The sequence below is a fragment of the Natrix helvetica genome (assembly GCF_964273705.1).
Source record: "Natrix helvetica genome assembly, chromosome: 1".
NCBI lineage: Eukaryota > Metazoa > Chordata > Lepidosauria > Squamata > Natricidae > Natrix > Natrix helvetica.
The window spans coordinates 335,501,401-335,524,576 of NC_138548.1; the positions used below are offsets into that span (position 1 = coordinate 335,501,401).

Here is a 23,176-nt window from a genome sequence, read left to right on the forward strand (position 1 = left end):
TGTAGTGATATGTTTTTTAGATTTTTAAAAATCCCACCTTTACTATTTTTGTTTATAAACAATTCAAGGTTGAGAATCTAAGAAATATTCCCTCCTCCTATTTTTCCCACAACAAAAACAAGCTTGTGAGCTGAATTGGGCTGAGAGAGTGACTGACTCAAAATTACCCAGCTGACTTTCATGCCTAAAGTTGAACCAGAACTCAGTCTTATGGTTTTTAGCCTGGTGTCGTAATTACTTGATCAAATTGGCTCTTTTATAAGGGGCACATTTTGTGTAGTTTTCTGGCTGAGATTGTTCTGACAGTAAAGACAAAGAAATCCCAACTACTAGGGTAACTATGAAAGATCCTTCCAAATATTCCCATCAGATATTGTTGTTGTTAGTTACGGAGTCGTGTCCAACCCATCATGACCCCATGGACAACGTTCCTCCAGGCCTTCCTGTCCTCTACCATCCTCTAAAGTCCATTTAAGCTCACGCCTACTGCTTCGGTGACTCCATCCAGCCATCTCATTCTCTGCCATCCCCTTCTTCTTTTGCCCTCAATCTTTCCCAGCATTAGGCTCTTCTCCAGTGAGTCCTTCCTTCTCATTAGGTGGCCAAAGTACTTGAGTTTCATCCTCAGGATCTGGCCTTCTAAAGAGCAGTCAGGGTTGATCTCCTCTAGGACTGACTGATTTGATCATCTTGCAGCCCAAGGGACTCGCCGGAGTCTTCTCCAGCACCATAGTTCAAAGGCCACAATTCTTTGGTGCTCAGCCTTTCTTATGGCCCAACTTTCACAGCCATCCATTGCAACTGAAAAAACCATAGCCTTGATTATACTCCACCAGATATACTGGATTTTAAAACCAGTTTTCTATTATCTGTTATAAACCTATTAAGAAAACAATTAAAAAATGATCTTGCCAAAGGAGAAAAAACCACAACAATTAAAAGCAAGGAAGTCATACTCAGTATATGGGCTCATAACAGCATGTCGGGCCAGTAGCTTTCTGAAAATAGTCTGGTCTTCAACAGTTCTTGAAGGATAGGAGGGCTGGACTAAAGAGATCTTTGGAGTTTTTCCAGAGGACAAATGAAATGGTATGAGAATATATATGTGTCAGGCTCAAGCCTAGAGACTAGATAGCGAAATCCAATCAAGTCCTATCCTTTATTAGCTTACACCTAATAGACAGAATCTTGCCAAACTAAAGCTATAACTTCCTAAGCTACTATATAAACATTGAGGTATTCAAAGAAAGAATCAAGAATCAAGCAAGTGTAGAAACAAATAATCTGATTTATTCTAAAAAAAGGACATTATATACGTTCTGAACTATTTGAATCTAAAAAGGACAATAAAGGAAACAACCAGCCAGTTCTATGGACTTCAATTCTTATAAATTCCAGACATGATGACTATTGGATTCTGTAACCAGCCAAATTAAAGAACATATTTCTTTTTCTTAATTAAACAAGAATAGAGCTTGCTCTTTTATTAGATTTTCTCTCTTTACCACCTTCACATTTAATTGTAGTTTTTGTAGTCTTATTTTCAGATTTTTATTTGAAAAAAGATTTTTTTTTAAAAAAAAAAGCTCATGCATTCACTTTCTCTGCTGTGGAGAGGAAAACCCACAGAGAAAAAATTATAGCTAGTCCTCATTCAGTGATCATAATTGGGACTGGCAATTGGCTAAGTGAGATGGTTGCTAAGTGAAACATCCTGATTTTATGATCATACTTCAGCTTTCCTTTGCTGTAAAGGTCATAGATGCAAGGACTGGTTGCAAAGTTAATTCTTCATCACCGTCATAACTGCAAATAGTTGCTAAACAAGGCAGTCATTAAATGAGGACTACCAGTATCCTTTTCCCAGTCAGACTAATATATGTGCGGAGAGTTTTGGGATTCAGAAATTATAAATTACACAAGGAGAGAAAGGCATAGAAAAGACACATTGCTATGTTCTAGGGACTTTTTTTTTCTTTAGATGATGAGGTAGATTTGCAAAATAGAAGTATGATTAGGCACCAATAGATATTCCAGCAACAGATGGAAGTGGAATGGGATCATTTTAGTAATCTAGGAGTAGACTGAGTCTATAAGCACAAAACAGACAGGATGGCACAACTAAAATATTCCAAGTCACGTAAACAGTAGACACAATTTCTTCATCAAATCATAGAATCACCAAAGTTGCTCTTTTCACTTTTTCTAACAGATTCTTCTGCTGTCCAGCAGGCACTAGATAATAATATCTATTTCTGAAGAAAATAACATAGTTAGCTCAGTGTCTAGTTTTTACTTTGAAACTTAACACTGATACGTATAAACAGTAACAAACCTATAGGAAATTCTATAAATGAAGAACTTGGTGTTACATTATCATTTAACTCCAAATTTTTTTATTACCAGTAGATTGACAACATGCAAAGTTGTTACATTAAAAGGTTTGAAAGGAAAGCAATTAATCTGGAAACCTATTTGTTTTACTCTGCCACTAAAAACTGATTTTAGGTTTCCAGTCAAGAAGGAAACAAAATGTTAAGCTCTGCATGTCTCTAAATGTCTAAAAACAATCTCCTTGAAAAGGAGTGAAAATAGTGTTTAGATGGAATTGAGATTCACTACAATCTCCCAGTCTTTTCTTTGCCAATTGTAATGGAATGATTAATACTTTGCAAATCATTACATTAAAAATCTGACAAAGTTGATTTTGACACAGCTTTGCTATAATTGCACATTATAATTACTGGTAACAAGGTTATTTCTTAATATCTATTTTTTTTAAAATAGAAATTTGTGATATGGTGTTTATTTCATTATTTATTCAAATTCATCCTTTAGATTATATACATCAGACTAAGAGAACTGGTGAAATTTATGCCAGTGATGGAAAGATATTCCCCGAAGTTTTATCCTGAGATAAATTAATTATCTGTGGAAATTAAAGATCCCTTATCAACTCTGTAAAATTGTAAAGACAAATACTTCATAAAGAAATAGAAAAATTAAGCACTTATTTTTCAATTATTTTCAAAAGATCAATGTTTAGCAAACCAAATATTATCTGAAAGCACAAAATATAAGAAACCATAATATGCTTATCTGGCTTTCTTTGCAAAAAGAAATGTCCTAAATGAAATATTCCAAATGAAAGCTAAGAAAGGACCCCTTTTAATATTCGTCCAAAGCTATTTCAGCTAATAAATGTAACTGGGATTTGTAGCATTTGAATAACAGCTTCCATGCCATCAAATATCATTACTGGAGACATATACAACTCAGGCTGTCTTTTGAAAAGGTGACCCACTGTGGGTCTTCTACTCTTAGCACAAGCGAACTTTAAGAAACCACTTACCATGATGTACGACCCCCTTCAGCCCATGGATAATAGGTTCAAGTGCTGGATTGTCCCTCTGACTGACCTAGATGTAAAGGATACGTGCTTGGTTAAATTTATTATGGCATCAGACAAAAGAATCTCACTGCAATCTTCTATAAGAATGGAGGAAAAAGAGCAAATATACTCTGAGCAAGTTAACTTAGTTTACATCTTTAAGGTAATTTCTTCTCATCAGACAATGAATGTTTAAGATGGATAATGCAACATAGCAGACAAAAGAGGCTAAATAGAAATAGAAAAATAGCACTTAGTCTTATACACCGCTCCATAGTGCTTTACAGCCATCTCTAAGCAATTTACAGAGTCAGCATATTGCCCCTGACATCTGGGTCCTCATTTTACCGACCTCGGAAAGGTGGAAAGCTGAGTCAATCTTGAGCTGGTCAAAACTGAACTCGTGGCAGTGGGCAGAGTTCGTCCGCAATACTGCATTCTAACCACTTTCCTACCACCATGGCTCTTGAATCAAAAGAAAGTCTTAAAAGTCATTAAAATATTAAGCACATCATCACATACCCCAGCACAGATGAATAGTTGATAGCGCTCCAGTTGCTCCTTGTATACCCTATTTCTCTGAAATAAGACCTGCCCCGAAAATAAGCCTAATTGAGCTTTTGCGCGCATGTGCTAAAATAAGCCCTCCTCAAAAATAAGCCCTCCCCCAAAATATTGCAACACAGCAGCAGCCATGAGGTGACCACGCTCGCTGCCTCCTGCACCTCAAAAATAATAAGAGCTCCCCAAAATTAAGGCCAAGCGCTTATTTTTTTGGAGGGAGGGTTCAAAAGAAAATAAAACCTTGTCTTATTTTAGGGGAAACACAGTAGCTACACATAAAAAAACCTTAGTATTTTATTTAGCTTTAGTTGGAACAGCTTACATCCTGAGATGATGTCTTTAACACCATTAAACAGCACCACCTGTCTATTCCAAGTACTTGGGTAGGTGGATAAAAATGCCAAGTTCGGTCTAAACATCATCAGGCTGACTGTGCAACCAACCACAATAAATATGTAGTAAACAATTGCAGTAAAAATGTACAACTCAAAGCAACTTTATGAGCATTGTGTATAAACAAGGGCTAGGACAACTGGCCAAGCACAAATGCATCCCTGGCAGTAAAAGACACTTGGCATCCAGTTTCTGAGAGATGGAGAGACTCTGTGGAGAGTGGAAACTTGATAAAATGCAAGATATGTTCACCAAGTGCAATGGAAGGTAAGGGTTGGGAGATTCTAGGAATGACACTTTTTAGTAAACTTGAAAATAGAGAAAGTATACACTGGGTTTTACACCATCATCGTTTCCTATGCTACATACAACATTCTCTGCTAATGATAAGGCCTGTATGTCACAAGTACAACTAAAACCATCCCAAGCATGCAAAATTAGGATTTCTAATCCAGAGATTATCTTTACTGTGAAGACAACATGCTGTTGTCGTTATTCCACTAACTAAGAAATATATGTACTGCACTGACACCTACTTAAACATATCCTTTTGGTCTTTTGCTATGAGCAAAATGTTTCAATGAAAATAATTTCATTTCCCATATGCCAGTATAATTGGTAGAAGGAAATAATTAGGTATAGATGTGACCATGCTACTTCGGTGCTACTAGGCAGGCATTACACATAGTGCACGGTATTCATTTGTATCTCATTCATAATTCATGAACACAAGTGTGTCTACATTGACATCGCTCCTACCCCATCTATTTGTACAAAGATATGAGGGGATGTGAATGTAAGACAGAGCAGATAAGACCTACTCAAAGCAGCCACAGAGACAGAGACGGATTTGCCCTGGAAGATCACCGCTTATGCAGCACTCAGAAAAATACCTTAAAAACATTTCCAAGAAGTATCAATAAAGAAGTGAGAATTGAGGCGCTGTACACACAGAATGAAACATTAGGCATGGTGCATTTTATGCTCCGTGGGAACGATACTTTTCATAAAAATGACAAAAGTAGAGTTGACCCATGGGAATACTAGCCACGTTCCTTTTATGTATATGATCTATGTACAAAAGGGGGTAGGGCTTGTATTGTCATGGAATCACAAAGTTTGGATATCCCCTGTATACAGGGGTGTGATCCTACCGGTTTAACAACCAGTTCGGTTCGTATGCAATGCACACATGTGCAGTTTTCTGAAAAATCATCTTCCGCACAAGGAAAACAGCTGAGGTGCGGCAATCCACTCTGCTGGGCCTATCAGCTGGGCTTCAGAAAAGGGAATATAGGTGAGTATGGCGCAGGAGCGGGTAGGCGGGCCCAGTTGAAAGTCGGAGCTACCGGTTCGCCTGAACCAGTAGACGTCCACCTCTGCCTGTATATGTCTCTTAGACTATCCTTCCCTTCCTTGACCCTTTTGTGCTTGCATATATACATAGCTTTAAGTAATGAACAACAACAGTGGTAAGGCTGCATTTCTTTGTATCTTTCCTGAACCTCTGGATAAATGATAAGTAGAGTGTAATAAACACCCCCCTTTATGATCCCCTGCGTGAAACTGCACACTTGATTCTTGCACAGAAAAAGATTATTCACACCTTGAATGTAACCCCTTGCTCAGCAGATTTGATCAATAGCGGAATTGCAAGAATCTAGAAATCCATTAAGCCTGGCTTCAAAAGTTGCAGAGGAAAAAAGAGGAGAAATTGTCAAGAGGGAAGAATGAACGTTTGCATGTATCATTTATATGTGCATATAATTCACTTGGATGGAGACAAATGAATAACTACCAGACTCAGTACAATGTAAAAATAAACACGGCTTTCGATTTAAAAACACCATTACCCTATTTCCATTGCTAATAAGACCTTCCCACCTTAGGGTAACCGACACAAAGGTAAAATGAACTGGTAGCGTTTATTTGCTAATCATTTCTATGATTAGCTTCTATTTTTGTTTTTCAGCAAACATATTGTTATTCTAGGCAGAGTAAAGAGGTAGCATTTGATGTGGTGAATACAAACAGCAAGCAATGTACAACTCACAACTAAGTATCTTATCATTTAACTGATCCTATTATAATTTAATGCACAATGAATTATGTTCAAGTTTTTTTTTATTACCTGCAGTCAAAATGACAAATGGACAGATTATATTGTAGAGGTTATTTGGGGATCTCTGAAAGCAGCACCAGGATCCTGGATTGAGATAGTCCAGATTCGGCTTTCAGCTGGCTGAGAAACAATGGCTCTTCCTCATTTATATGCTAAAATGCTATAATAATAATAATAATAATAATAATAATAATAATAATAATAATAATAATAATAATAATAATAATAATGATAATAATAATAATAATAATATAGACTACTTGATCAGTGGGTGCAGCAAAATTGCACAAACTGACTACCTACAACGCCATGACAGCATTGCTAAGATTATTCACTGGAAATTGTGCCAGAGGTTTGGGTATGAGTATAGCAAAAACCACTGGGACCATCAGGTTGAGAAGGTTTTAGAGAATGAGAAAGTCAAGATCTTGTGGGACTTCAGAATTCAGACTGACAGGCACTTGGCCCATAACACACCTGACGTAACAATAGTTGAAAAGAAAAAAAAGTATAGTACACTGACATTGCAATACCTGGTGATGCGTGAATTGAAGATAAATAGCAAGAAAAAATCACAAAGTACAGAGACTTGCAAATTGAAGTTGAGCGACTGTGGAAAAAGAAATCGAGTGTTGTCCCGATTGTAATCGGAGCCCTTGGAGTAATACCTAAAGGGCTACCTTGCTATTTGAAAATTCTAAATTTACCTGACTTGAACATTCTGATTCTACAAAAAACCACCCTACTTGGAACAACTTATATCCTCCGATGTTACCTAAACAGTTCCTAGGTCCTTGGTTAGGACTCAAGCTGTTGAACTACCAATCTGCCCCAAAGGCTGTGAATCTCACCAAAGATTAACCTAATAATACGAATAATATGAATAATACTAAAATACTAATAATACTACTACTACTAATAATAATACAAGAAAGACACAGCTTGAATGATTACTTCCAGAAAAGTAAAGAACCAATGATTAAGGAAGTAAATAAAGGAGGCCTTTTGAAGACAACTAAGTTAAAAGCTGAATATAAGAAAGAAGTAATTGAGAGCTGAAAATTGAAAAAGCAAAGCTATGCATGGCCAATACTTGAAAAGTATTGAAGGCAAAGCTGACCAAAAACTAACTTGGAACTGGTTAAGATCAGGAGTACTGAAAAAAGAAACGGAAGGTTTTATTTTGGCAGCTCAAGAACAAGCCTTAGCCACAAACTGCATGAAGGCAAAAATTCATCATGTTACCACCAACAGCAAATGTCGCCTCTGTAATGAGAAAGACGAGACAGTCGGCCACTTGATCAGCGGGTGCAGCAAAATTTCACAAACTGACTATCTACAACGCCATGACTGCATTGCTAAGATTGCACTTGGCCTTCAACACACCTGACATAACAATAATTGAAAAGAAAAAAAAATATGGTTCATTGACATTGCAATACCTGGTGATGCACAAATTGAAGATAAACAGCAAGAAAAAATCACAAAATACCGGGACTTGCAAATTGAGGTTGAGCGACTGTGGAAAAAGAAATAAAGTGTTGTCCTGATTGTAATTGGAGCCCTTGGAGCAATACCTAAAGGGCTACCTCGCTATTTGGAAATTCTAAATTTACCTGACTTGAACATTCTGATTCTACAAAAAACCACCCTACTTGGAACAACTTATATCCTCCAACGTTACCTTAACAGTTCCTAGGTCCTTGGTTAGGACTCGAGATGTTAGGCTACCAACCAGCCCCAAAGGCTGTGAATCTCACCAAAGATTAACCACGCAATAATAATAATGCCATTAAAGCAGTGCTTCTCAATTATTTTCTGTCATGCCCCCCCTAGGAAGAAGAAAACATTTCGCGCCCCCCCCCCCCGCACGACTGTAAATAGTATAATTTGTCTATAAAATTGTTATAAGTACACCTCTGCATAACATAGCACACCGGTCTTTCCTTGTCTCCCACCGTAGTCACATGCTTTCTTTCCTCTTTCCCTCTTACTTGTCTATCCTTCCTTCCACCCTCCCTTCCTCCTTCCCTTCCTTCCTGCCTCCCTTCCAGTTCCCTCCTTCCTCTTTCCCCCTGCCTGCCTGCCTTCTTTCCCTCCTGCTTATCTATGCTTCCTTCCTTCCTTGCACCTCCCTCCCTTCTGCCTGCCTGCCTTCTTTCCTCTTTCCCTATCCTCCTATCCTTCCTTTCTCCCTCCCTCCTTCCCTGCCTCCCTTCCAGTTCCATTCTTCCCTCCTTCCTTCTGCCTCCTTCCTGCCTGCTTGCCTTCTTTCCTCTTACTTGTCTATCCTTCCTTCCACCCTCCCTTCCTCCTTCCCTTCCTTCCTGCCTCCCTTCCAGTTCCCTCCTTCCTCTCTCCCCCTGCCTGCCTGCCTTCTTTCCTCTTTCCCTATCCTCCTATCCTTCCTTTCTCCCTCCCTCCTTCCCTGCCTCCCTTCCAGTTCCATTCTTCCCTCCTTCCTTCTGCCTCCTTCCTGCCTGCTTGCCTTCTTTCCTCTTTCCCTCTTGCTTGTCTATCCTTACTCCCTCCTCCCCTCCCTCCCTGCCAGCAGCTCCTCCAGCATCCCAGCTGGAAGCAGCAGCACAACGGTCGCCGTTACCAGGGGCGAAGGGGTGGCGGTGGCAAGATCGGGCGACCGCCGCCCCTTTGTCCCTTCCCCAACAGCGGCTGTTGCGCTTCCGCTTCCAGACGGAATGCTGGCGGTGGAGCTGCTGGCGGGGAGGCGAGCTACCTGCATAAAGACGCCGCCGAGGGCATGGCAGAATATATCCCGGCTTGAAGTGGCAGCGCTGGGGACTGCTCAGAGACTCATCAGAGCCGCGGGCTGGAGCTGTGCAAAAAGTCTGCTTGGGCTGGGGGGGGGGAGGGAGGGAAGCCTGGGACAGCCATGCTTCCCTCCCTCCCACCCCCGCCCGAGCAGGCTTCTTGCACAGCTCCAGCCCGCAGCTCCAATGAAAATCCACAGTCCGAAGTGCTGCCACTTCCAGGCGGGATATATTATGCCTCGCCCACGCCGCCGCCGCCGTTGCACCCAGATGGAAAGGGAGCCTTCGTGCCCCCCTTTACGGAGCCTCGCGCCCCCCCAGGGGGGCGCGCCCCACTATTTGAGAACCGCTGCATTAAAGGGAGTATATAAAAGCTTTCTGGAGATTGAGATGTTTGACGAGGTGATGAAAAGCTATCACTCTGTGAGTTGATCAGTGCACATGGAAAGAAATATCCTAATATGGATGCCAATCTGTTGAAGGCCCAGCTCTGTAATTTTCTAGCCTTAACATCCGAAAAAAATAGGAGATATAGTTACTATCCTCTGGAGAGCTAAGGTAGAGAGAGGGTTAACTGGTGTAAAGTGCTATTGATTCAGGTCTACTAAAACATGGCATTCTATTAAGTCATAAAATATTCAAAAACAGGCTGTGCTATTGTTTGAGGTGGGTGCAGCGGGGAAGGAGAAAACAGCAAAAGAGAATTTCTTTAAACTTCTTTCCTCCAATAATTCCATTAGATAAAAAAGGAAAGAAGGCTTAAGAGCTGCAAAACAGATCTTTAGCTAGCTTCACTGCCAGCTGGAAGGGAAGGAATCAACTGTAAGTTATTGAAAAAGACATGAGAGTAAAAAAACAAAAACAAAAAATGCACAGTTTTTCTTTATTCTGAATTATCGCCAACCGCAATCCAAAGAAAGAAACATACAAGGATATCGAGGTGGAGAAAAATCAGAATACCAGAACAGGCACATCTCCCTAGCTGCTCCAGAAAGGCAAACATATGTGCTGATACTGAGTTCCACAATTACCTCAGATTTAGTAGCAAAAATGAACCCACAGCTCTAGTAGAAGGGACCACTTCTCAGAGGTAGGATTTTGGCCAATGAGAAATGCTGAAAGGAACATGGCATAAGGCTGCCATCAGTAGGTAAGTAGGCTCCCTTGATTGTATGCCTGAAAAAAGAGGCTTGCGAGTAAGTTTTGGGAGAGAGACAATCACTGCGCTCCACTATGTCCTCCGTTTTGAGAAAGTATTATCGTTCAGTTCAATGAGCAGCCACAGTTGGTGACAATCCCCCCCTTTTTTTCGCCAGCTGGTTATGAAATACGTGATTCTCTCCCAACACCACACTAAAGATTCCGACTGTTTTCGGTGAGTCATAAATTGCAAAGCAACTGCTTTCAAGCCCATTAAAAGGGCTCCAATATGGGATTATAAAGCATTTCACAAGAGGCAAGAAGAATGCTATCACCTAGTCTATCAAACTCTGAAAGGGCAGGCATTTTTCTACTCTAAAAGAGATGGCTATAATTTTGTGAAGCTTTCCTCCCAGAAGTGGATTATAATTTACTTTTGTTTCACTATGCAACATTTGGCCCTTGACTTGGAAACCAATAATCTTCCATCTTTCAAATCTTACCCATCTGCTAAGGATAAGAGCCAAGACATTTGCCATGCCAAGAATGGGGAAAAACCAGCTGCTTGCTGAGTAGCAATGCAGTGATATCCCAAGACTCTCTTTTGAAAACTCTACCCGGACTTTTCTTAAGATGTAAGTGGGAAACCTTTTCAGCCCCAAGGACTTCATCAAGCTCCATGGCAGGAGCTTCTGGCACACATAAAAAATGCAAATCCCCCTCCCTCTCTTACCAATGTCTTATGAACTCATCTGGAACCCCATGGCTTCTTACAAAAATACAGCCGCATAAACAGGGCAAGAAGAAAGGCAAGTAATAATAATAATAAAAAGTAAATCCTCAATCCTCATTTTCCCTATTTTGTGACCCTGCAGGATTCTTGCTGCCTTGAGCAATGAAAAAAAAATTACTGTGAAAAACTGGGCAGCACATTGGGAAAAGGGAGAAGCAGATGTTTCCCCTGCCAAATTACCAAAATCTGAGATCAGAACTTCTCCATCGAAGATTTCATGAGCTTAAATGGACTCCAGCGGATGGTAGAGGACAAGAAGGCCTGGAGGAACATTGTCCATGGGGTCGCAATGGGTCGAACACGACTTCGCAACTAACAACAACAACCGAAGATTTGTTCCCAGAAGTCCTGCTGAAATGCTTCTCCATTAGTAAAATAAGCCCCATTTAAAAACAACAACACCCAAAACACTGAAATTTAATATTTGCTGATGGCCAGGTTCCATCTATCTATACATATACATAAACTCACATGTATTCAAGCAGAATAGTTACTCGGGGAACTATTATTTCTAAGTTCTACTTAAGGTTTAATTCTCATTCTTATTTAGGTGCATTAACACCAGGGAACAGTTACCTTAGATAACAAGTTCAGAAGCTATAGATGCTAATAGGAAGACAGACTGACAGACCACAAACATACATGGGTATATTTCGAATACAGGGCAAATGAACTAAAGCAACGTCACAGGAATCAGAGGGATTTTTAGCCTGTTCATCAATTCATAGCATCAGTGCTAATAAACTTAAAAGTTTAAACTTAAAAGAGTGGAAAGACCAGGAACGTCTTTCTGAAGCATTTTCTGATGGCAGGAGTGGAAAGTGCCCTGATGAACACAGAATTGCACTGCAACTGGATCAAGTGAAGTTCTGGAGATAATGGGAAAAGTAGGTTGTGGAGTGAAATTCTAACCCTTTTTCATAGTTACGACCTTTGCAGCATCTCCAGGGTCAGGTGATCAAAATTCAGATGCTTGGCAAGTGGTTCATGTTTATGACCATTGCTGTGTCATGGGATCACCTTTTCTGACCTTCTGACAAGCAAAGTCAATGGGGAAGCAATGATTCAGCTGCGGCAAGAAAGGTCATAAAATGGAACAAAGCTCACTTAACAAATATTTCACTTAACAACAGAAATTTTGGGCTCCATTGTGGTCTTACATCGAGAACTACCGGTAATTTCCATTAGATTAAAAAAAGAAATGGAATTACCTTTCCATCTAATTTGAGGCACTCTCAAAGTATCTAATGTCTTTGAGCATAATTCAGATCTTTACAATCCAGAAATGATGATGAGAAACTAAGTTATTATTAAGAACCCTGGAGTCAAACAAGTGGTGGGTTTCAAATTTTTTTAGAACCTCTTCTGCAGGTGTGGCCTGCTTTGTGGGAGTGGCTTGGCGGCCATGTGACTGGGTGGGAGTGGTTGGCAGTCATGTGACTGGGTGGGCGTGGCCAACTTGCAAAATGTGCTGAAACTCACTTAACAACTCTCTTGCTTAGCAACCAAATGTTGGCTCAGAAACTCTGGCATTTGAAGCATGCAAGTCTTAAAGCTGTCAAGTTACAAGACCCTTGCACCCCTAACCCTTTAGAAAAAAAACCCAGGGATGTTCAAACTTGACAGCTTCAAGACTTTAAGGTTTAGATAGGACTCTTAGAGGCAGGCGGGGCGATTGGTGAGCCAGCCAATCAGTGACCGGGGCAAGCATGGTGCGGACGGGCGGGGAGGGGGAGGGAGCTGGAACCGGTTCTAAACGGCACGGTAGATGTGTGGAATCTCTTCTATAGAAGAGGTTAGAACTGGCAGGAACCCACCCCTGAGTCAAACACTTTGTTTTAAAAGCATAATTGAAGGAGGCAGTTATAGCTGGCTGCCATATTTCCTACAGATTTTCCTTGATTATCACAACCTTTTGGCAGGGGTGGACTTCAAAAATTGCACGAACAGGTTTGCTGCCCCATTGGTGGGTGGGCGTGGCCATGGTGGATGGGGCCTAGTCGGCCTCCTGCACCATGGTGGGGTGGGGGGGAAAGGATTTTTTGCCCTCCTCAGGCTCCAAAGGCTTTCTTCGAGCCTCCGAGAGAGCGAAAACCTTTCCCCCTGGACTCCGGAGGCTGGAAACAGGTCCATTTCTGGACTTCCAGACCCTTCGATACGCCCATTCCCACCCCCACCCCCCGAGCCCTCGTGAGGGCCCTGCACTTACCTGGCATGATGAATGGACCGTGTGGAGACTTCTGGGAGGGGCGGGCATGGCCAGCCAAGGGTGTCATTTGGGGATTCGCCAAACTGGGCAGAATCCTAGCTAGAGGATCGCCCAAACCCCCAGCAGACTTTTGGGTTCAAAGTTAACATCTGACAGGAAGGGGCTTCTCCGAAGCACAAGAATCGATATGATGGAGGTTAAAAACACAGAATATTGGGTGCTTTATAAAAAGCACTTTATGTTCCTTTAAAGCCAAAGTTTATTTTTAGGACTCACAAGGTTTTTCACGCTTCAGCAAATTTCTGCTTAGTATTTGTTTCGCTCTTTGCCTTATCTCAGAAGGTGGCAAAGGGCTCACCTCTCCCAGAAGAGCTGTCTTGTTATTCCTGCTTTCTCTTTCCGAGCATCTGCCTTGTAAACTCTCCCGTGGCAATGCTCTTGAAAGTTCCCATCCCTTTGAGAGCCATCTCCCCACAGACAGATCCCAAATATCGGAACACTTTTGATAGAAAAAGCCTGGCAAATAGAAGTTTAAATCGAGCTAGTCCTCGATTTCTGTCCACTATCGGGACGACAAGAATTTCTGTTGCTAAGCAAGGTGGTTTAGGTGAATCGCGTGCAATTCCACGACCACGCAGTTGTGAAGTGAATCATTGCAGTTGTTAACTGACTCACGCAATCGGTTATCCCCGCTGACTTTGCTTGCTGAAAGCTGGCTGGGAAGGTCGCAAGTAGCAATCCCATGATCTTGCAACCGTCGTAACTAGAGGCTACTTGCCGAGCGCCCAAATTTTGATCATGTGACCCTGGGGACTCTGCAGTGGTTTGAAGACCAGTTGTGTGTTCCTTTTTTCAGTTCTGTTGTAACTTTGAATGGTCACAAAACGAATGGCTGTAAGTCAAGGACCACCTGTATTTAAAAGGGCAGTTGAAATCGTCATACTGCACATCCTTCAGCAATGCGTTGCTCAACAAGATTCTTTTTGGGGAAAGAGATGATTTTTTTTAAAATAGTCCTTTAGATACTTTTCTTGGAACTACCACATCTGAATTTTCCCAGATTCAGGCTTGTTTATTTATTTTTAACCCTAAATACAAGTAATCCTCAACTTACGACCACAATTGAGACCAACATTTCTACTGTTAAGGGACAAACTGAGTTTTATTTTAAAGGTCATTTTGTGATCTTTCTTGCCAAAACCGTTAAGTGAATCACTGCAGTTGACAAGTTAATAACCCAGACATTAAGTAAATCTGGCTTCCCTGTTCGTTTTGCTTGTCAGAAGGTCGCAAAAGGGGATCATGTGACTTTGGGACACAGCAATGGTCGTAAGTATGAACCAGTTGCCAAGCATCTGAACTTCGATCACATGATCACTGGGGATGTTACAAAGGTCATAACTGTGAAAAATGGTCGTAAGTCACTTTTTCCCATGCTGTTATAGCGGTCACTAAATAAACTGATGTAAGTCGAGGACTACCTGTATTCCAGAAATATTTGATTTTGTATGTAATTAAAAAAAGGAGTGAAATGAGCCTTTCCATCTGCGCTGTGCAATTTCAACAGTTACAGCTATTCCCAATGCAGAGGTAGGCAATGTAGTACGTTCCTCTTAAGAAATTGTTCCAAAATCAAAATATAACAACCCAAATTCTACATTGTAAGTATGACTAAATTACACAAGCACTGAATCCAGACTTTTTTGAACAGGGGAGTGAAACTGGATTTTTTCAACCGCTGAATCAGCATTGTAGTTTTCCTCCATGGGCTGGCCAGGTGTGTGTGTGAGTGGGACGGACGCTTCCTTCAGCACTCTGCTGGCCAAAATGGGGCGTGGGGGAGCACACGCCGCTCCCTGCACCCCATTTTTAGCCTGGATGGCCTCCTGCAGCACTTTGCTGGCCAAAATTCATGCGCCCCTCTCAGTGCCCAGTTTTGGCCTGGAGAGTGCTGCAGGAGGCTGTCCAGGCCGAAAGTGGGCCGTGGGTGCCACGGGCTCCCCCCCCCAGCATCCTGTTTGGGCTGCCAGAGGCACTGGGGGACGCAATAAGGGCAACGATGCTCTTTTAGTCTACTGTGCATGTCCAGAACCATCACTATCACTGTTTATTTATATATTTTAAAAGATTGTTTCAATCATTTTCTTATGGCAATGTACAATAATCAATAAAACTATAGAAATCACCATCAGATGCTCTCAAACTTTAAACTGAGAAGCTGTCATTTCATTATTGCAGGGAGAAATGGGATACAATTGTTATTAAGCTGCAGTAAATAGCACCATATTCTTTAAATTTGGCATTTGGGGCATATGGAATAAATATACCAATATAAATATTGAATGCGCCTGCCATGCTGTTAAGTTTCTGATCAAACAAACGTAGAATCAGCCTCAAAATGCTACTGCTGAAAGATTAACCAGCAGGCTACTATTCCTAAATGAGGCCTTCGAGGCAGGACTTCAAAATCGAAATCTAGGGCTTCTCTTCACAGAATTAAAATTAACTTATTACTTTATCAACACTTGACATTCTATCTTTGGGTTATTTATTTCGCCTATTGCATTATGTTTACTGCATAGCTCATTCTTTCTTTGAGAGATCACGGTGGCACATTTCCTTTCACATAGCACGCATTGTGATCTTCTGGAGATGTTGAGCTTGGATCTCCAGATCTTAATCCAATGGTTTAAACACTACACTTTACTGCACTGCCCCCCCCCCCCCCCGGCATCTTTTGAAAACTGCCTTCCCAAGAAAACCATTGACCATAGTTATATAACTCAGGGGTGAAATCCAGCAGTTTCTGACAGGTTCTGGAGAACTGGTAGCAGAACATTTGAATAGTTCGGAGAACTGATAGCAGAAATTTTGAGTAGTTCGGAGAACCAGCAAATGCCACGTCTGGCTGACCCCAGAGTGGGGTGGAAATGGAGATTTTGCAGTATCCTTCCCCTGCCATGCCCACCAAGCCACGCCCACAGAACCGGTAGTAAAAAAAATTACATTTCACCACTGATATACAGTAACTGCACCATTTTCCTCCTCATCCAAGTAGGCAATAGAACGTAACTAATTCTGTGGTCCTTGCTTAATCATTTGAAGACTGTGACTGAATTCACATTTAAATATGGCCTATCTTTGGTTGGGAGGTTTTTCTCTGTTTTCACAACTCAATGCTAATTTTTAAAAAAAAAACTTGAAAGGAGAGAATATTGTTTCTTTTACAGAGTCCCTGACAATATTTTTTTTAAAGACACTTAAGGGCTGACATTTTTATCACCTAATCTCCTCTTAATCTAATTTGAGCAAACCTGCATATGAAACTCAATTGAAATGACAAGTAATCATGTAAGGCATATTGAGTGCCTGGGTTGTTATTTAAGAACCAAGAAATAGCAGAGGAAGTTATAAAGGAGGGGTCGCTGGTATAGCCCTTCTAATAAGCTACAATCTTATTTGAAAAATATTGCTGTGACTTTTGGTTAAAATAAACAAACCGTTTATTTTTATGTTGTTATTTTCCATTTCATTTTCCTTTTTTCTTAACTTTTGTCAGATGATGGACATGTGTTTTCCCCAAGCATCTTTAAACTCAGGTACTGATGGCTGACCCACTACCTCCAATGGAAGTTGGTTCCATGCTTCCACCACTCTTTCTGTGTAGTAACACTTTCTAACTTTTAAACTTCCCTCCTGTTACTTTGAAGTTATGCCCCTGCATTCTTGAGTTTTGCTTATGAACTGCTTTGAATTTGAAAAGGTAGGAAGCAGAAAGAGCCTTAATAGATTATGTTAAGTAGAATAATGAGTATACTGTGCATTGATCTTCCTAGTGAGTAATGCATTAACTTAATTCACTTGTTGTAGCATTAGGAAGAATATTTAAGGTGGCAATGGTCAAAGAGAAGGCTACAAATATTTTCCAGCTGATGGTAAAATGGCTTTAAAAAGTATTGTGTTTGTTAATATAATTTAGAGAAGACCAAACTCCTTTGAGGACTGACAGCTCTGAAAGAATTGTGGAATGAATCATAGTATTTCATAATTTCACATCACATCACAAGGACACGTGGCTAGAAAAGTTGGCCTTCCTTTCTCACTTTAGATCCAGAGCTGAAAGGTGTATTCAGAATAGTTTGATGGTGAAGCTCTGATCGATTATGTTTATTTTATTTATTTATAAAAGCCAATACAGTCATGGGCTGCATCAACAGAGGAATAGTATCAAGATCATGTGATGTATTTTTACCACTATATATTGCACTGGTGAGATTACACCAGTTCTGGTCATAAAATGATACAAAAATGATTCTAGAAAGAATGCAGAGAAGAGCAATGAAGATGATTAGGGGTCTGGAGGCTAAAACATATGATGAATAGTTGCAGGAATGAGGTGGGTCCAGTCTAACAAAGAGAAGGTTTAGGGATGACATGATAGCAATCTTCCAAAATTTAAGAAGCTGTCACACAGAAGAGGGAAAGACAAGAAGTCACAGATGGAAATTTATCAAAGAAAGATCCAACCTAGAATTAAGGAGAAATTTCCTGACAGTGATTAATCCGTGGAATGGTTTGTGTTCCACCACTGCAAGTTTTAAAGAAAATATTTGACAGCAATTTGTACAGTATAGGGCCTCCTATTTGAGCAGGGGGTTGGATTAGAAGACCTCCATGGTCCCTTCCAATTCTTTTATTCTGTTTTATATTCCCCCAGGTAAAAACTAATCAATATGGCTTAGTGTGTACTGAATAGCTTTCCAATAAAGAGGCATCAGAGCCAATTTCTGGTTCTGTCACTCTAAGCTTTCTATCTTGGATTCCATTATTTTGATCACACAACTCTAAGACACACTTCTGTGCTCCGACCCTTGAGAAGTTGCCCTGAGGTCCTGCTAATGAACAAGGTGGTATCAAAGAGCCTCTGTTTCAAAGTGAGGAAACCAGTTCTCTTCTAAAGCTATTTATTGCAGACCTCAAAGTTGCAAGAGTATTCTGGCCTGGCTACAAAATCATCTTGGTTCCCGAACTAAGTCCTCCTCAGCCTCCTAACTGAACCTTAGTGTTGGCACTTAAGGTAGACTTTTGATCTCTGCTCTACCCAATTATACCTTCTTGTATATCTTCATCTAAGCAACTAAAGCAGTTTTCAACTTTGCATTGCTACCAGATGGTTATGAAAACCACCTTATAAACCAGGGGTCAAATGCATCTGTAAGCATAGAAGCCTCCAGGACAGTATGTTTTGAATCCTAAATTAAATTTTAAAAAATCAATTCATCAAATCTCCTGAAATCTTGTTGACTTATCCAACCTTGTGAGATGTTGACTTCAATATATCTCTCATCCATATCATTCCCAACAAGCCAAGACATCACCTTTTTCTCTCTCTCTCCCAACTTTGCAATTATTTTTGTGTAAAGATACTGAGATGTATTAATAAGTTGATGGTGGTATTATATCTAACCAGAGACTTTTATGTTAATGTCACATGATCATCCAAGATCACCGTTTGACTTGTTTCTGTCTCATGCCTACCTAATTTTAAACAGTTTAGATATAAGGGGGAGTCTAGCGTATTATGAGTTGGAATCTTTGCATAAATTATCAGCATAAGATAGTGGTAGGAGTAGGAGAAACAATTAGTTTGACTTCATTCACAACTTCATAAGCTTGAAACCTTGAATATTGGGCAACAATGCCCACTGATTGTGTCCCAGGAATATGTGATTTAAGAATGCTCTTGCAGTAAAAAAAGAGAGAGAAAACTGACCATTTATTCAAAGCAATTCCAACATCCTGGGATTGCTTTCTTTCCTCTGAGAAAATAATACGACTTTCTTTTTCTTCCTGCACACCATCTACTTATTTAAGCAGCAGCATGCACCATTTCTCAATACAACCAACAGCTGGATTGGAAAAACTCTACATCAGGGGCTAGCATTTTACCAGGATGAAGTCTCCTTTATTATAAAAACAGCCACCAGCAATACAGAGAAGTTTGAATACTTGCTGAGAGAAGATGAAGAGAAACTCACAGAGGTCACTACAATGTACCCAATTTTAAAAAGAGAGAAAGGCCAAATACAAAACCAGGTATTTTATTTAACCTGAGAAGGAAAAGCGGTGAACATTTTCTGATAAGAAACCAGCTATCCCTGTAGCTTCTTTGTCCTCAGTGACGATGTTCCCAAAGAGATGAAAATTATGCCTTGCACTGTATCTATACCTCAGGAAAGAATGACTCTTGCAACTCCAAATGTTAAGTAACAATTACAACAATTTATGGAACACTGCTAATACAAGTCTGCAGGTCCACGAGAAGTTGTCTGTCCTCCACACCAACTGGGCCTGCTGATAGCTATATATATGGATAGTGTGTTACAACTGCATTTTTGTAGCAATTATTCCTGGCCCCAAAATTAGGATCCCGAATTAAAAGGGGGTTTCTTTTTAATTTGTACTTTTGATAAGGCGAACATTCTAAATAATTTTATTCAGAACTGATGCAATCTTCCTAAGATTTCCTGGATAAGAATTGGGGGTGGGTTAGGGTTTGCAATTCAACACATCTGTTGCACGTTCACAGCAGTTCCTGAACCTAGCAGACTTATTCTCTTATGGCGTCTGCTATAAATCACCCCTATTAATCTGGGGAGTAAAGAGAACAGAAAAAAAAAAAGATTCAAAATACAAAATAAAAGGACCATGAAAAAAAGGCCGCCTCAGTGCCGGCACCTTCTTTATGGAATATCATTCTCCATGAAGTTCAGTTGGCTACCACCCTGTTGCTCTTCTGAAAGGCCCTGAAAGCGTGGTTTTGTCAGCAGGCCTGACAAATGGAGACAGAGTCAATGGAGTGGTTGATTTGTGTAGTTGCTCTCATGAGGTTTGTGAGGTAGTTTTTCTTATATGTTTTTTTTTTTAATGTTGCAAGCTACCTAAAGTCACTGATGTGTGATTTGGACACACACACACACACACACACACACATATGTTTAATAAATAAATACATATTACAGAATCCGGAAACATGGGATAGTTGTTTTGTTCAACTTTCCATTTTTTTATGCAAGCACACAGTCAGCTAATGCTCCGTTCACACCATGTTTCTCAGCCTTAGCAACTTTAAAATAAGTGGACTTCAATACCCAGGATTCTCAAGCAATTAAAGTTCACCTATCCTAAAGTTGAGAAACATTGGTCTAGACTGCCAATAAGAGGGGGGGGTCACAAAAATGCATGAGGTTGGAGCCCCCATTCCCTTCTTCACCTCACTGCATTTGTTATTTGTGGCAAGGGAGAATAGGGGAAAAGGTGTGTTTGTCTGGTATTCATTCCTCGCACCCCTCGTTTGTTTGTTTTTTGGTCCTTGTTTTAATTGGTACTCTTCTTATTGCTTTCATTACCTTTTATAACATGACAGATCGTATAGCTAAACAAAAGAAACCTACTTTCCCTTATTGGCATGATTGCTGAAATAATATATTGGAAGCGTTTTCCAAATGTACAAATGTAAATGCTGTTTATTCTTTTCTGCCCTTCTAAGGCAATCAGATAATAAGACTAATAACAAACGCAGCGCAGCTCCTTAGCCATTCAGCTAATGAGCTCTCAAAATAAATCATTCCAAAAACATGTTTTGATTGTGAACAGAAGCACAAGTGCCAAAACAGCCCCTTTTCTTTGGAATATCCAAGGGCAATTGGAGGCTCATCCTCTCTTAATCACCAGTTCTCTGCTCCTTTCAAAATAACATTCAAATTCAAGTAGGCATATGCCATTCATAAGTACCCAAGACAATGTAATAATTCAATTTTAAGTTATGTACCCTTTCTTTATATGCCTTTCTCTCAAATTTCTGTTCACTTATAATGCCTGCATTTATATGTGAACCAGTCCATGAATCTTTAACAAAAAAAACACCATAACCTTGGACCCACTAATCAAATGTCTATAAGAACTGTTTACCTTACATTTTGCTTCATCAAATGGAGAACCATTAAACTGAGAAATAAACAGTTCAGTTACTTGAGTTCAGAGTGACAAACTATATTGTTAGTATTTGTTCAAATATACACATTATTGTATATAGCTTATTGTATGTGATCTGTTGTCACCAGGGTGGGGGATGATTTTATTATATTATACTATCTTAATTTATTTGATTCTTTTTATTAGTTTTATTGTTTTAAATGTGGTTTTATATTCTGTAAGGCGCCTTGAGTCCCCATGGGTGAATAGGCAGCAATATAAATTCAATAAATAAATAAATAAATAAATAAATAATTATTCAATTAGCAAGTAGTTTAGTTGCAAGACTCATGTCTTATTACAGGCATATATAGTTCGAGGCTTGAAAATTCCAAAGTTTGCATGAAACAATAATTTTCAGTGTGACAAAATGGGAACATCCTTAAATATAGTATGAGTCTTAAGATAATTATATGAACTATATTCCATTTTCATTAAATTTAATGCAAATGAAACCAAATGTAATTTTTGTCTGTCTCCCCATCATTCAACACACCATTTAAAGGGTCATAAAAATAATCCATCCTTGTCCTAATATAGGATTATTTCTATCAGTCTTAAATAAGAAAGGTGGTGAACTCAGCATTTACCATAAGTGGAATGGAGCCACCATGAAAAGCCGAAGATGGCTATACAATATGAGACCTCAGGCCATAGAGAAAGAGGTATCTGTAAGATGAAATAGAGCTGTTTAGAGAGAAAAGAGAAAGAAACAAAAACATCACAGAAATTTCTGTTGATGTTTTTTATTAGGCAACTTTGAATGCAATTTATCTAGGCACAGTTTTAATATCTAATAATTTAATGTGATAGGTTCATATATCCAGGTGCAGTCCTAAAACAATGGTGAGGCATATACTTCAAGCAAAGTCAGAATTTGTTTGACTTTGAATTTAGTTAGACACTGGGATTTGCCCATGGCTTATATCATAATGTGAGACAGCCAATAGACTAGCATGGTGATTAAGAGAAGAGTAATTGAGGCTCAGACCCTATTAGAAATCTCTGAACTACAATAATTTGATTTACAAATACATTTCAGAGATGGCTAAATGGTTACTCTAGTTTGACAGCTTTAATTTCCCCCCTTGATCAGAAACAAGTGATTCAGATTGAAGAAATTAATTTTTTCTCTGAGTTCGAAAGGTAAATATAGCATCTGGGGAGCCCAAAAGGTACAGCATCAGTTACAGTGAATTGAGTATGATGAAGTTAGGGTGAACGGGTAAGAGAACTGAAGCTAAGAAAGTTGGATGAATAGCTGAGAGTTATTTCTTAGAGAACAAGAGTAAAAACCCAACAACTCATGCAGTGTTGATTTAATACTGGTCCGTAGCAATTGCAGCTTGTGACTAAAGCCAAGTAGTAACAGGCTTAGGAAGATCTTGATATATGAGCATCTGCAAAGAGAACAAGAGGACTCATAGAGGAGGCATAGAAATTTAATAAATGAATAAATAATAAGTTAGGAATTTGCCTCTAGGTGAATTGTGATCTTCAGATATTTGACCCTTATTTTAAAAGACGGAGAGTTTTTGACTTTGGGATTTGAGGATTAGATTGGCTTTGACCAGATAAATATTGTAGCTTTTTTATAAAGCATATCTACATTTGATAATTTACTATTTTTAGATGAAATTAAAAGAAGAACGTTTTATGAATACTGCACTTTTAAGCACATTGACCATTTTTAAAATATATTTTGTACATTGGTGTTATTGTTTAGAGTGAGAGAAACTGTTAATATCTCTGTACTAAAGGA

At 39.6% G+C, this 23,176-nt stretch overlaps 1 protein-coding gene across 6 annotated transcripts in view; it reads right to left on the reverse strand.

The window, feature by feature from the left end:
* Window positions 1-23,176, reverse strand: part of PTPRG (protein tyrosine phosphatase receptor type G) — a 772,027-nt gene that overhangs the window by 164,130 nt on the left and 584,721 nt on the right. For all 6 annotated transcript variants that reach the window (XM_081935636.1, XM_081935635.1, XM_081935639.1 and 3 more), the window contains one exon: window positions 3,353-3,419. In XM_081935636.1, the coding sequence (XP_081791762.1) occupies window positions 3,353-3,419 (67 nt within the window). The remainder of the gene's footprint in view (window positions 1-3,352; window positions 3,420-23,176) is intronic.